The 11,714-nt window shown below is 42.4% G+C and overlaps 1 protein-coding gene across 1 annotated transcript in view; it reads left to right on the top strand.

Annotated features, from left to right (window-relative positions):
• Window positions 1-2,899: 2,899 nt before the first annotated feature.
• zeb2a (zinc finger E-box binding homeobox 2a) overlaps window positions 2,900-11,714 on the top strand; it is a 52,436-nt gene continuing 43,621 nt past the window's right edge. Inside the window, 2 exon segments of the mRNA XM_070447721.1 lie at window positions 2,900-3,133; window positions 4,818-4,977. Coding sequence (XP_070303822.1) covers window positions 4,905-4,977 — 73 coding nt within the window. The 5' untranslated portion in view covers window positions 2,900-3,133; window positions 4,818-4,904.

Below are 11,714 nucleotides of genomic sequence, written 5' to 3'. Positions count from 1 at the left end.
TAGCCTAGCGGTTAGAGCGTTGGGCCAGTAACCGAAAGGTCACTGGTTCAAATACCCGAGCCGATAAGGTGAAAAATCTGTTGATGTGCCCTTAAGGAAGGCACTTAACCCCATAATTTGCTCCAGGGAAGCTGTACTGCTATGGCTGATCCTGTAAAACAACACATTTCACTGCATCTATCCAGTGTGTGTGACAATAACACATTTATTATGGGGTAGGAGGGGAGGTCCAAAGGACTATTGAGTCCGTCATGTCCATATAAATCCACTATCACATAAGAATTCATTGGCCAATGACTTCAATAATGATAGTTGCTGAGTGAACCGCAGCTAGTACAGTTTATCAGACAACATTTGTTGTGTCGTTGATGGAAGTTGTTTGCTGTTGGATGCCAGTGGGCAACATTCCGATGCTGAACCACACCAGAGAGAACAGCCTTGTGGGTGCTCAATGTCTAGCTGGTATTTTGACGTGACAAGTTCAAGCAATTTACATAGTGATAACCGTACTGCAAATTACTGAACATTTTCACTTCATGAAATACATCCAGAATGCTAAAATACAAAACAATAGAGTTTATACCACATCATTTAGCRAAATCAGAGTGGCAGCTTAAACACGTGAGAATAAATAAATGACAACAGCTTCTTTAACAAGCTGAACTGAGGTGTGTGTAACAATGTATTTTTTCCTAGATTGTTTTTTCATGTGGAATTTAAATATCTATGTTGCTAGGACATGAACTGTAAGTCACCCTTGCTGTTTCATATCGGCCTGTAAAAAAGAGGAATAATTAGTGGACATGATTCTCAGTTGCTCAACACATACACTTTCCAGATCCCTCTTTCACCTATTAATGTCAATGACATCCATTTGCCTCTAATCTACCCCCTCAACTGTATCTCTCCCATGTTGCAATAAGACCTCTTGAGCAACATTAGGTTTCTATCTATTTCCTCTTCTGTGTGTGTGTGTGGTGTGTGTGTGTGGTGTGTGTTGTGTGTGTGTGGTGTGTGTGTGTGTGGTGTGTGTGTGTGTGTGTGTGTGTGTGTGTGTGTGTGTGTGTGTGTGTGTTTGGTGTGTGTGTGTGTGTGTGGTGTGTGTGTGGTGTGTGTTGTGTGTGTGTGTGTTGGCAGCTCACATGGTGGGTATGACAAGCCTCTCATCAGGAACTCCAAATAAGCCACAGACAGCAATTCAGCTTTATGCAGCTACAAGTCTCATATTATAAAATATCTGTTTGTTATTTTCTTCCCAAAAGCAATATGCTATGAGTGACAAAACTTAGCTATTAAATGTACTTTCAAAGGCCACAAAAAAAACATTTTAATAAAATTATATATACATTTTTTAACACTGAAAAAAAAATCACAATAAGGAGATTATGGTTTTTAAAATAAATATGTTTGTCCATTTTCAAAATCAACCATGTTAGTGGAAATGTCATTTTGATAATGGGAGCAGGCCTATATGCTATTCTACATGATCAAATGCTAATTGGAGGACTCATTATAGAACATACTTTGGTCATAAAACGTTCTTTCTCACAAGAAGAGAAGATGCCCCACTGACAGTGGATTTCTTAATGCCCAAAGCACTCCGGTATCAAAGTCTGTAATCTCATTTCATGACATTTTAACAGACATAGAGACAAAAAAGGGGGAGTTACTGGGCACAACTGTTTGCACCTCTCCTCTGTGCATCTCTAGATAGGGCCTATTTACAAACGTATTAGAAACTATACTATACTTTTATCAATCATAGACTTATTGTGATGTCGTGAGGCCTTGGCAAAAATTGGCCCCAATATATATATATATATATATATATATATATATATATATATATATATATATATATATGCTCATGACATTTGATTAAGATGATAATAATAGTTAATAGCCTAATAATAATAAAAATAAATAGAACGTTGTTATTGTTAATAACTTAAAAATAACCAGAGATCTCAAAATTACCTTATAACCTGCCATCTTGATCAAGTTTCCATAATCCTGGTTTTGTATGAGCTCCATTCAAATCCAAATGGCTTTGAGTGGGCTCATCATATAGCCGTTTCCATCCATTTGTGAACTTATCATCCATCCATACAGAAAATAAATAGATACCGAGAAGGGAGGGGAATAGCCTACTTTACCAACCACAAACCATGTGTGTTAGTTACTCTCCGCTGCACATGACTGACTGGAGCCTACAAGTGATGATGACATTTTTAAAAACTGTGATAAACATGAAACATAATCAAAAAAGCCCTATATAGTATGATATGCATATTTGCAGGTTATAAATGACGCCTTTGCCGCAGCGTGTTTAGTTAATGCCAGTGAGAGCCGGGGAGAAAAATATGTCTGCATCTTCCCCCTTTCGTTTTTGTACAATAAATACAATGCGGAATGGCACGAACGATTTTCAATGAGAATATACAGTCACTCAGTCAAGATAAAAAGGCAGAGGTAGGCTACCTATCCGCTGTTGTGCCTCTGGATACATGCAGGAAGGGAGCTTTATGTACAGGTAAACTACCTGTGCGCTCCAATCAGGTACTTCGGCGCTCCTTTCACAGATTTTTCCCATATGCCAGTATGGACAGTGCCTGTCACCGAATTATAAAGATCTTCTCTCTCACTGCAATTACAGTGTTGTTTTATTTAATTTATGATGTCGCTATTGGAAGTCTGATTCGTGCGTAATTCCTCTAACTTTTGACTCAAAGCATAGCCTACAAATGATAAATATAATCTCAAGGGAGACAACAACTTGATCACGTTCTTCTCCAAACGACGCTCACACACATACTCCTCAATTATCCCTCCACGTGAAGATAGGTGGCGTGTTAAGGGGTCCGGCGCCTTCTACATTGCAGGAAAAGAAAGAGAGCGAAAAAATGTCATTAGAAGAGGCGTAACACGTCAGTGCGCGTCCCCAGGTCTGTTTCGTGAAGTGGCTGAAAGAGATCAGTCCTAACCTGCCCATCAGGAATAACGGTCCCTCGTCAAGCTATTTTCAAGGCTTATTCCCAGTTATTTTCTTTGGATCCACGACGCACCACTTTACCATTTCTCTTTGACGTTCTGTCTTCTAACCAGCTGTTTGAAGGATCACACTGACACTCTGGTAGGTGTATTTTACCATATTGTCATTTTTACATCAGTTTCTGACTGTGAAACTTCAACATCTATGTGGTTGAGGTAGCTATGGCATGCAGGTACCTCAGGTATCCGTGCGCTGTTGCGCAATTATCAAAGTTGGACCACTTACCTGAGCAGGTGAGAAAGGTCCGTGCTGCTCCAGGAGTGGGTAGAGCGCTGTAGGTACCTGCGTCAACTGTACTCTGATGCTATCATATTCCCGGTGTCCTTTCCGGGGAATCGAAATGTATTCGATGTTATTCGTTCCTATTCCTTTTGGTAGGAAACGGACGTATGCTATTCCCGTTGGTTTGCCATCCATCTTATTTGTACAGTTTATGCATAGCCTTCTATTAGATGGAGCAACATTGTTTTTTTATCCACATTCCAAATGTGAACATCTCCTATTCTGCGTAGCTGGGGTTTGTGCAGTGACCACCGACATCCGCACTATTGTGTGTGTTGTAGCCTATGTGTGTGTTCACTGCTGGTGCAAATGCCAAAGCCTTGTGAAAAAAATGCGATGCGGTGGCAACATTTCCACATTTAAATCTTTAAACTAGGAGATCCTRGTTTGGGCTGTGTTTCAACCATTCTACTTCAATTGATTTTCCTCGTAAATGTACAATATAAAGCTTTTCCATGTGGGGCAGTAGTCTATTCCGTGTGTTGTCGTGTAAATGTTGGTGACTGTGTGTGTGTTTGTTTTCTCCTTCGCTTCGCTACCGTTATAATACAAACTCCACTAACACCACGTCCCTACATTTTACACAACATTTGAACGGGGGCCATGGACAGGCTGGTTCTCATTTTTATCAATCAGTATGGATGGTAGATAAAATACATTTTAACATGCATTTCTTATAAAAGGGAAGTTTGTCTATTTCCCCACATTTTAAGATTGCACAATTTACCACGTTTTTTTCTTGCTGAATCCTTATCATGAATAATGGCCTATCAAAATGATTGGCTTTTTACAGAATATTAACACTCATAAACATAGCTTGCAAAAAGTGAAACCAAAATCTAAATGACTGAGATGCTGGTCATGATATGAGGTTTTTAATTGAATACAACACTTTTCTCAACTTGATTTAGACCTATGGGCGAGAAAAGGATGTAACATATTATGGCTTATGGTTCTTTGGTTAAGTTTGACATTTTAGTGATTAAAAACTGAACCAATGGGATAGATTTCAGTTTGGAGATGACAGCAAAATCGCTTTTGACTGACAGTAGGGGAAGCCGTCACAATCCCTAAACGTCATCGACAAGGCTCAAGTTTATGTGAAAGTTCAGTAAACTTAAACAAAAAGGTACACCTATTTTGTAGACTTCATACAATAATCGGCCTTAGTGGTAATGTATGCCTTAGCTTTCAGTCATCCTTGTAAGCTATCGAATGTGTCTGCCCGTCTGTCCTCCTCCTTCTGCTCGGTTCATTGACGCTCTGCCGGATTAGAGACATATCAAAAGATCAGGCGACGGCGGACGCAGTAGCCTACGATCCTACTCAATATCACTCTCCTGGACTCTTTCTTTACACATATGGAGTTTCATTGAAGACTTTAGAGTGAATTTTAACTTTTATATGTCGTGCCCCTGTGGTTGAACAGGATCCATACAGTCATCTTGTCCCAACATTTGTCGCCGTTTTGTTTGGTTATTAGATACCAACCAGAGCCTGCCTGTGTGCTGCTGATTGAAGGAGCCCATGCGGACTGCATGCCATCTGACCTAGCCTACTCGTCTTATCAATGAAGCAGGAGATCATGGCGGAGGGTCCCCGGTGTAAGAGGCGAAAACAATCCAACCCACAAAGAAAGAACGGTAAGACATTTTTCAAAGTAAAATAAAAGGACAGTTCGGGAACGTTTGTATGTTTTGCCACCAGTCATATGCGGGACATCCCGCGCGCTGTCTCCTTCCACAGTGCAATTAGGCTACATTCAGTGTAAGCGTTGTGAAGAGGGTAGGCTGCGTAAAAGTAGCCTACATGTTGTTGTAGTGTTGAATTTAATCAGTATGAAAAGCATTTGAATGTTTATTTTCAATGAGATTATGAACACTAAAGTAGACTATCAAAAGTCTGGACTGTGTGAGAGAGGGACTTCAGAATGAGGCTCGAATAGCGGTTCGGCGAGATAGTGCCATTATCTAGCAGGCATGCAGGAAAACCGTTATATGGGTAGGAGCGCTTCTCGTAGGTTATGGACTGGAATTTTTGGGAAAACCTGTGGATTATGTAGAAATTGCATTGTTTTTGTAACGTGTGTGTGATTATGAAGGAAATGGGCTTTATCTCACGTTTATTCAACGCTGTTTCATTGCTGTGTATATTGTGTTGTGCTGTGTGTATTGTGTTGTGWTGTGCCATTATTGCCATTCAGAAGTGACTTGGTGTCTTTACAGACATTTACCACGTATTAGTTATTATAGGTTGTCAAATTGGAGATAAAGGTCTTGAAATGGTCATTATATGTAAGAGTCACAGTTTCTGAATGTTACATTTGTTGTTTGTTCTGATGCGGCGCGTCACAAAGGCTTACAGCAKTAAACGCAACACAAGTCATAGGCAAGCTCACAGACTGTATCACACAAAAGTATCCGAGTGCATTTCTGTTATTYTCGAACAGTTACTTGAGAATTTAGTTATGTGTTACAACGTTTATTTTCGTTTTTAACGATTATGTTAGGGGGAAAGCAACAGAGAAAAGTGGATATAAAAAACTCCTGAGTTTTGTGTAGCCTAGGAGTTGTGACAGGGATTTTGCGAGGAGGGCATCCCTTTGACGTTTCAGCCATGTGTGTTATGTAAAGTTTTAATTAATGTCAATGTTGAACTGAATTCGGTTTTGTTGTTACTTTAATATCATATGCTATTACATGTGACATGTGTTAATTATCACAGTCTCTTGTTTTATTTGTTTGTTTGTTGTAGACGTAGACGTAAGCTATTGTAAACATGTATTTTTTAAATAAATCTTTGCATTTAAATGATATTGTTTTTTGAACAATTTTCAGTCGACTTCTCGGGTTTATTCGTTTMTATTCGTTCATTGATTGAGTGAAATCGGTAGGTTGTTCAGGGTCTTTACTGCTCTCAAGCACGTTTCTGATCAACAAAGGCAAATAGAGTGAAGTATTGCTGCTCTCTAACTGCACCTTGGTGTTTGTAAGGACCAAGATGAGTAGTGAATTTTAAAATTGAAATGGTATAGTTTGAATTTCAAAGACCATTCAGCCAATATGGYCAAACATAACGAAAAAAATCATGTTGACCAATTGACATTTGTTTAAGAGTAAACGTATTTATTTAACCAACCTCTTTAGYTCGTTTGGAAGCGTTTTTCACCAGCTTACGTCTCGTCTGAGGCTCAGCAACGGAGGCCTTCTGTCACTGTTGCTCCTCCCAGATGTTCACTTTTATTATTGATCATTTTATTGACGAAATGTTTGTGCACCCATTCCCCATTTTGCGCGGATTGCTTCTTCCTTGTGGGCGAATTTTATAGCCTATATCTTCATATGCAATTAGTTATTTTGAGTACGCTTGTGTTTGCCTTACAGTCCGCTGGATAGGCCTATATGGTCTATGTACGACTTTTAATTGTGTGGTTTAAGGCAACAACAAAAAAGACATGTGGGCCCTCAGTTTTGGTCTGGTGTAAATGTGTGTTATCCAGAATGTCAACTTTTAATTCATAAGACTGAAAGTCTACTACAACTCATGTGTGCCTGAATATACTTTTTGCCTGAGGCCAACTTTCACTCCGATGCAGTAGACTATTCCTATAGGAATATCTATAAGGCCTGAAGGGTCTTGTTATTTGACCTATGCATTTTATTATCGCAAATCGAGAAACGGAGCACCAGAATATACAGGTTGTGAGGTGGTGTGTTTTTGTTTGATTATAGATTTTTTCATGATCCTCATATTTTAATTCGAAATATGCAAGATCATTATGTAAATGCAATTAACCCTTTGTAGGGATGGTCCACATATTGTCTGTTGCATGTATATATACACTATGACAGTTTCTTGTGTTTATGCCTATACAACTCTTCTCCCCCCTTCCCACGCACATCTCCACCTACTCTGCCACTCTCGGGTCCCAATGGGAGGTCACATTAGGCCCTGTGTAACTCGATACGCGCAGCCTGCGCAGCTTTGTTGCAGTTCGCAGTCCCCCCTCTGGTGCTATAGGCCTACGTCACATCCAGCTGTGAGGGCTCGTTCGGTTGTGTGAGCGCAGCTGTCAAAAGCGCTCCCGTAACCTCGCCAGCCAGTAAAGTTAAAATAGTCTCTTTTTCWGTTTTTCTTTTTTTTAAATGGCCACTATTTCAGCTTTCAAAGCCACTCGCCATTAACCAAATTGGTGGACTAAAGTGTGTAGGGTTTAAAAGTAATTTAGCCTTAAGATCAAATACCTAATAAACTGGACACAAACCTTGTTTGATTAAATCAGACGAGTAGGTCCCAGCAGTGTCTTCTGTTATGGTCTTGCTACCCCGACTTAGAGTTAGTTATAAGACGTTAAATACATTGGTTCCTCTCTGGGTTATTACAACATTCAAATGAAGGCATGGTTTGTATAGCTGTCGTAGCCAGTAGGCTAGTGGGTCCATAACTGTCTCAAGACAATGGGTTTTCATTGGAAGTGTGTCTCATTTACATGCTCCTATCATCAGCAGTGAGCAGTGTCAGGGTGCCCGCTGTACCATTCATGCCACATTTCTCACAAACGTGCCATTGTTCTAGTTGCTGGAGACAGATACCTTTTCTAATGCCCTCCTGTTTGTGGTTGGATTTTTACCAGACATTTTTTTCTCACTTTTATTCAGTGTCTGTCAGCTTATTATGGCTAATGGCATATGAGCTCACTCATACTGTTCATTGCGTGGCACACACACACACACACACACACAACACACACACACACACACACACACACACACACACACACACACACAACACACACACACACACACACACACACACACACACACACACACACACACATCCTCGGTCCGAGAGCTCCCTGGCACTGCTATGGTGGTCCTTCACAACGCCTTTGGTATGATTACCACTCTCGTTCACATCAGTGCTGACCTGAATGCCTTTCATATCTGCTCCGCCATGTCTTACGCACCCCTCCCTCCCTCCCTCGCTCCCTCCCTCCCTCCCCCTCAGTAAACACCCCCTGAGGGCAGAACAAAGAAAAGGAGCTCCTCTCCTCATTCTTAATCACAATTCAGGCCTTTCACCGCCGCCAGGCCGCTCTCGCATTCAGCATCCCAAAGCCCGAGATGAAAAGAGCTCAGGAAAAAATGGAAAGCAGACAGAGAGAGTGAGTGAGAGTGAGAGGGGGAATGAAAAAGAGCGATTATGGAAAAGAGGGACAGAAGGTGGTGGTGGGTAGTGACTGAGCGACATAACTTAGGTGTCTCCGGCTGTTTGTCAGGCCTCCCCTGGTTACGTGCCCTATATAGCCCTCCCACTCAGCCCAAGGGCTGGGTCCTACTGATGGACAGATAGGGTTACGGGATGCCATTCCTGGACTATTCACAGCTGAATGGGAGAGAGCGAGAGAGAGGGATGAGTGGTGTAGGGAGATAGAGAGCGAGAGATGAGTGGTAAGCAGGGAGAAAGTGAGAGAGGGAGGATAGAGAGAAGGAAAGGGAAAGGGAGAGAGAGGAAGAGGTGAGGGGTGTGGATAGAGAGAGCATGGTTGCGAGGGAGGGAACGCAACAGTTTGTTTTATGGCTGTAAAAGAAATCTTGCGAGTGCCTGAGACTTTTCAGATTCCATTTTAATCAGCATGACAGAGTTGGGGGCAGGTGGGATTTGTTTTTGTTTTCCCCTGTGGATTGGTTGTGCTAGTCACATTGTGTGTTGTATTGCATTACACACTCCGCCCCATCCATCCCTCACCCACTCACAACAAACTACCTTCATAATGCCTATTTCTGCACATTTAAAAGATAGAGCTTGCGATTTGTGCTCCAAGGCCTTAATACTTACTATATAACCCTGAATAGATCCATAAAGCCCAATTCAGAGGCAAAACACTTGTCTTGCAGTGCTGTCTAGCGAGACAGACTTCATTGTGGTAGGCCTCTTCTCTTTTCTCCTGCTGCTTCATAGGTCAGGAATCACACATCCACAGAGGCAGACAGAAAGAGAGAGATAAATAGAAACAGAGCAAGAGAGAGAGAAAGGGGGTGGGATGCTGCAACTTTAAAATGCACCATGTGATATGAATTCCTAATTTTTTGTTAAGAAAAGGAGATTATCTTCATTCACCTTCATTCAACTCCCTCCCTCCCTCCCTCCCTCCTCCCCTCCCTCCCTCCCTCCCTCCCCTCCCTTCCCTCCCTCCTCCCTCCCTCCCTCCTCCTTTGCCAGCCCAAGCTGTGCGGGATTTAGGCAGATTTACTTCACCAAACACCTTTGGACATTGGGGAGGAGACAGGCCTGCTTTGGGAAGAAGGGGGCCTTTGTTCCGAGAGGTGCAGGAGAGATAATGCTTCACCAAGTAGCCAGGCGGAGGCAGGGACATTATATTAACCAGTGTGCCGGTGGCCTAGGGAGCCGTGTTAAGTCTCTATGCAGCCACTGCCCCCTCCTCACTCTTTATACATACAGGGACAGAGAGATTGGCTGGCCGGATGCCTCTATGCTCCAGTGTTTTTGACTTGGCCCCAATGACTCCTGACTACACACTTATAAACATACACCCAATAACATACACACTCCCATATTAATGCACTCCCAGTTCAAATGGCCAAAGTCAGTGATTAATTTATAGATGTACAGTTTGGTCTTTATTTGTGTATGATCAAACTTAAATGTTGTTTTGATCATATTAATGAAATTATCTGGTATCCTGTCTGTCTTGAGAAAGAGAGCGATCTATATAATTATTTAGGAGTAGCCTAAGTCCTGCTTTACTAATCCACAGCAACACTATACACTTCTCCCACCTCTCTCGTTCCGTAGCCTGCCTGCACTACCACCACTCCAGCTACAGCTTTATCCTGCCTGTCCTCCTAACATCTGTCACCACTGAGGGGGACAGGAGAGAATGCCACCGGGGGCGCAGTTACTCTCGCGTCACCGGTGACTAATAGGAACAGGCCATGTACATATTAGTGTGTCTGCTGCCTGCCTGCCTGCCTGCCGTGCCCACCCACACCCACCCCCACTCACTCATCATTCTCTTTACCGTACTTCTTTGAGATGCATGGGCCCTGCCTGCCTGCTTGTAAATGCCAAGATGTCTAACTGTACAAACAAAGCTCATCACTGTGTCAGAAGCACAAAAGTCTTCAGAACAGAGAGCCCGCTTTGACAGCTTCAGAACACCTACAGTACGCCTCCCTACGCTGCTGACTGGAATGGTGGAGACACAGAGAGTGTTGCTTGCTCCAGTTTGTACTATAGGGCCGCACTGCACTGACTGACTTTGAGGGATACGAATCAGGCTGCTAAAGCGTTACATTCTGCTGGTTATTTGTGTGCCTGACAGTGTTGGTGCATTTCAAGGTGACTGACATGGGTTATTGTATATGTCTCTCTCTGTAACCATGTGCARATTTTCTTCATGAGTGAATACAGAGTTCCCCCGTGACATTTTGTGGCGCCACATCGCCTTTAGCCTAAACAGCTAGGATTTACCAAGGTCAATAATGAGGTATGTCACTGCAGGCTACAGAAACAACAGTCCCAGTGATAATGAATGGAAATAAGGTTCAGTGCAACTATCAGGGGTGGGGGGATGGGGAGAGGGGAGCTCTGTATGATAACCTTACTGAACTATTACACATTTTTCTCAGTTATTTTCAATTGAGCAGTTTTAGAAGTGTTTTGTTTATTTGTTTTAAGTGAGCATGAGGTGCTCTCTGATCGAGGCCTGTATACATATCGACTGAACATGTTTGAGCCAYACGACAACATTTTCAGACACACGTATGCGGCATCCCTCACATGGATATGTGGGCTTGATTGGCGCGGTGTGGTGCAGCACCCGGGGCAAGGTCACACACATGGAACAATCAATAACGGATCGGTGGATTAAGGTGTCATGACATCTGTGGGTCCAGACCTCTCCCATACGGCTGAATGCCTCCCACAGAGAGTTCTGTTTGTCTGTCAGCGAGCTCTCCGGTCAGATCTACACAACCAGGACTTAAAGCTTACATACTGGGTCTCTGGCCCGCTGTACTGTCGTCACCTGAGTGGGAAAGTTTACAAACACACATGCTGTTCTCTCTTGGAAGTAGACACTGTGGTTGAATCTGGCTTGTGGTATCTGATGCATATCCCCTGTGGCGTGTTTTCGGTGATAAAGATCAACCGTTCTGTGTAGAAGTAATAGAAATAGATTGATTTTGGAGATTAGTCTCTGTCTCTCTCCAGTCCTCCCTGTTAGCCCTCTTCTGAACTAGATCTGTATGCTTTAGGACCCCTACTACTATAGCAACTGAAAGATCTCAAAGACTGACATCACTGTAATTACATTTGTGTTGTTTTCTAATCATTCTTTCAACCTATATCTGCCGTG

This window comes from Salvelinus sp. IW2-2015, linkage group LG2, assembly GCF_002910315.2.
Source record: "Salvelinus sp. IW2-2015 linkage group LG2, ASM291031v2, whole genome shotgun sequence".
NCBI classification, from domain to species: Eukaryota; Metazoa; Chordata; class Actinopteri; order Salmoniformes; family Salmonidae; genus Salvelinus; species Salvelinus sp. IW2-2015.
Note: the sequence above shows the minus strand (reverse complement) of the source record. Positions and strands in the feature narration are given on the sequence as shown.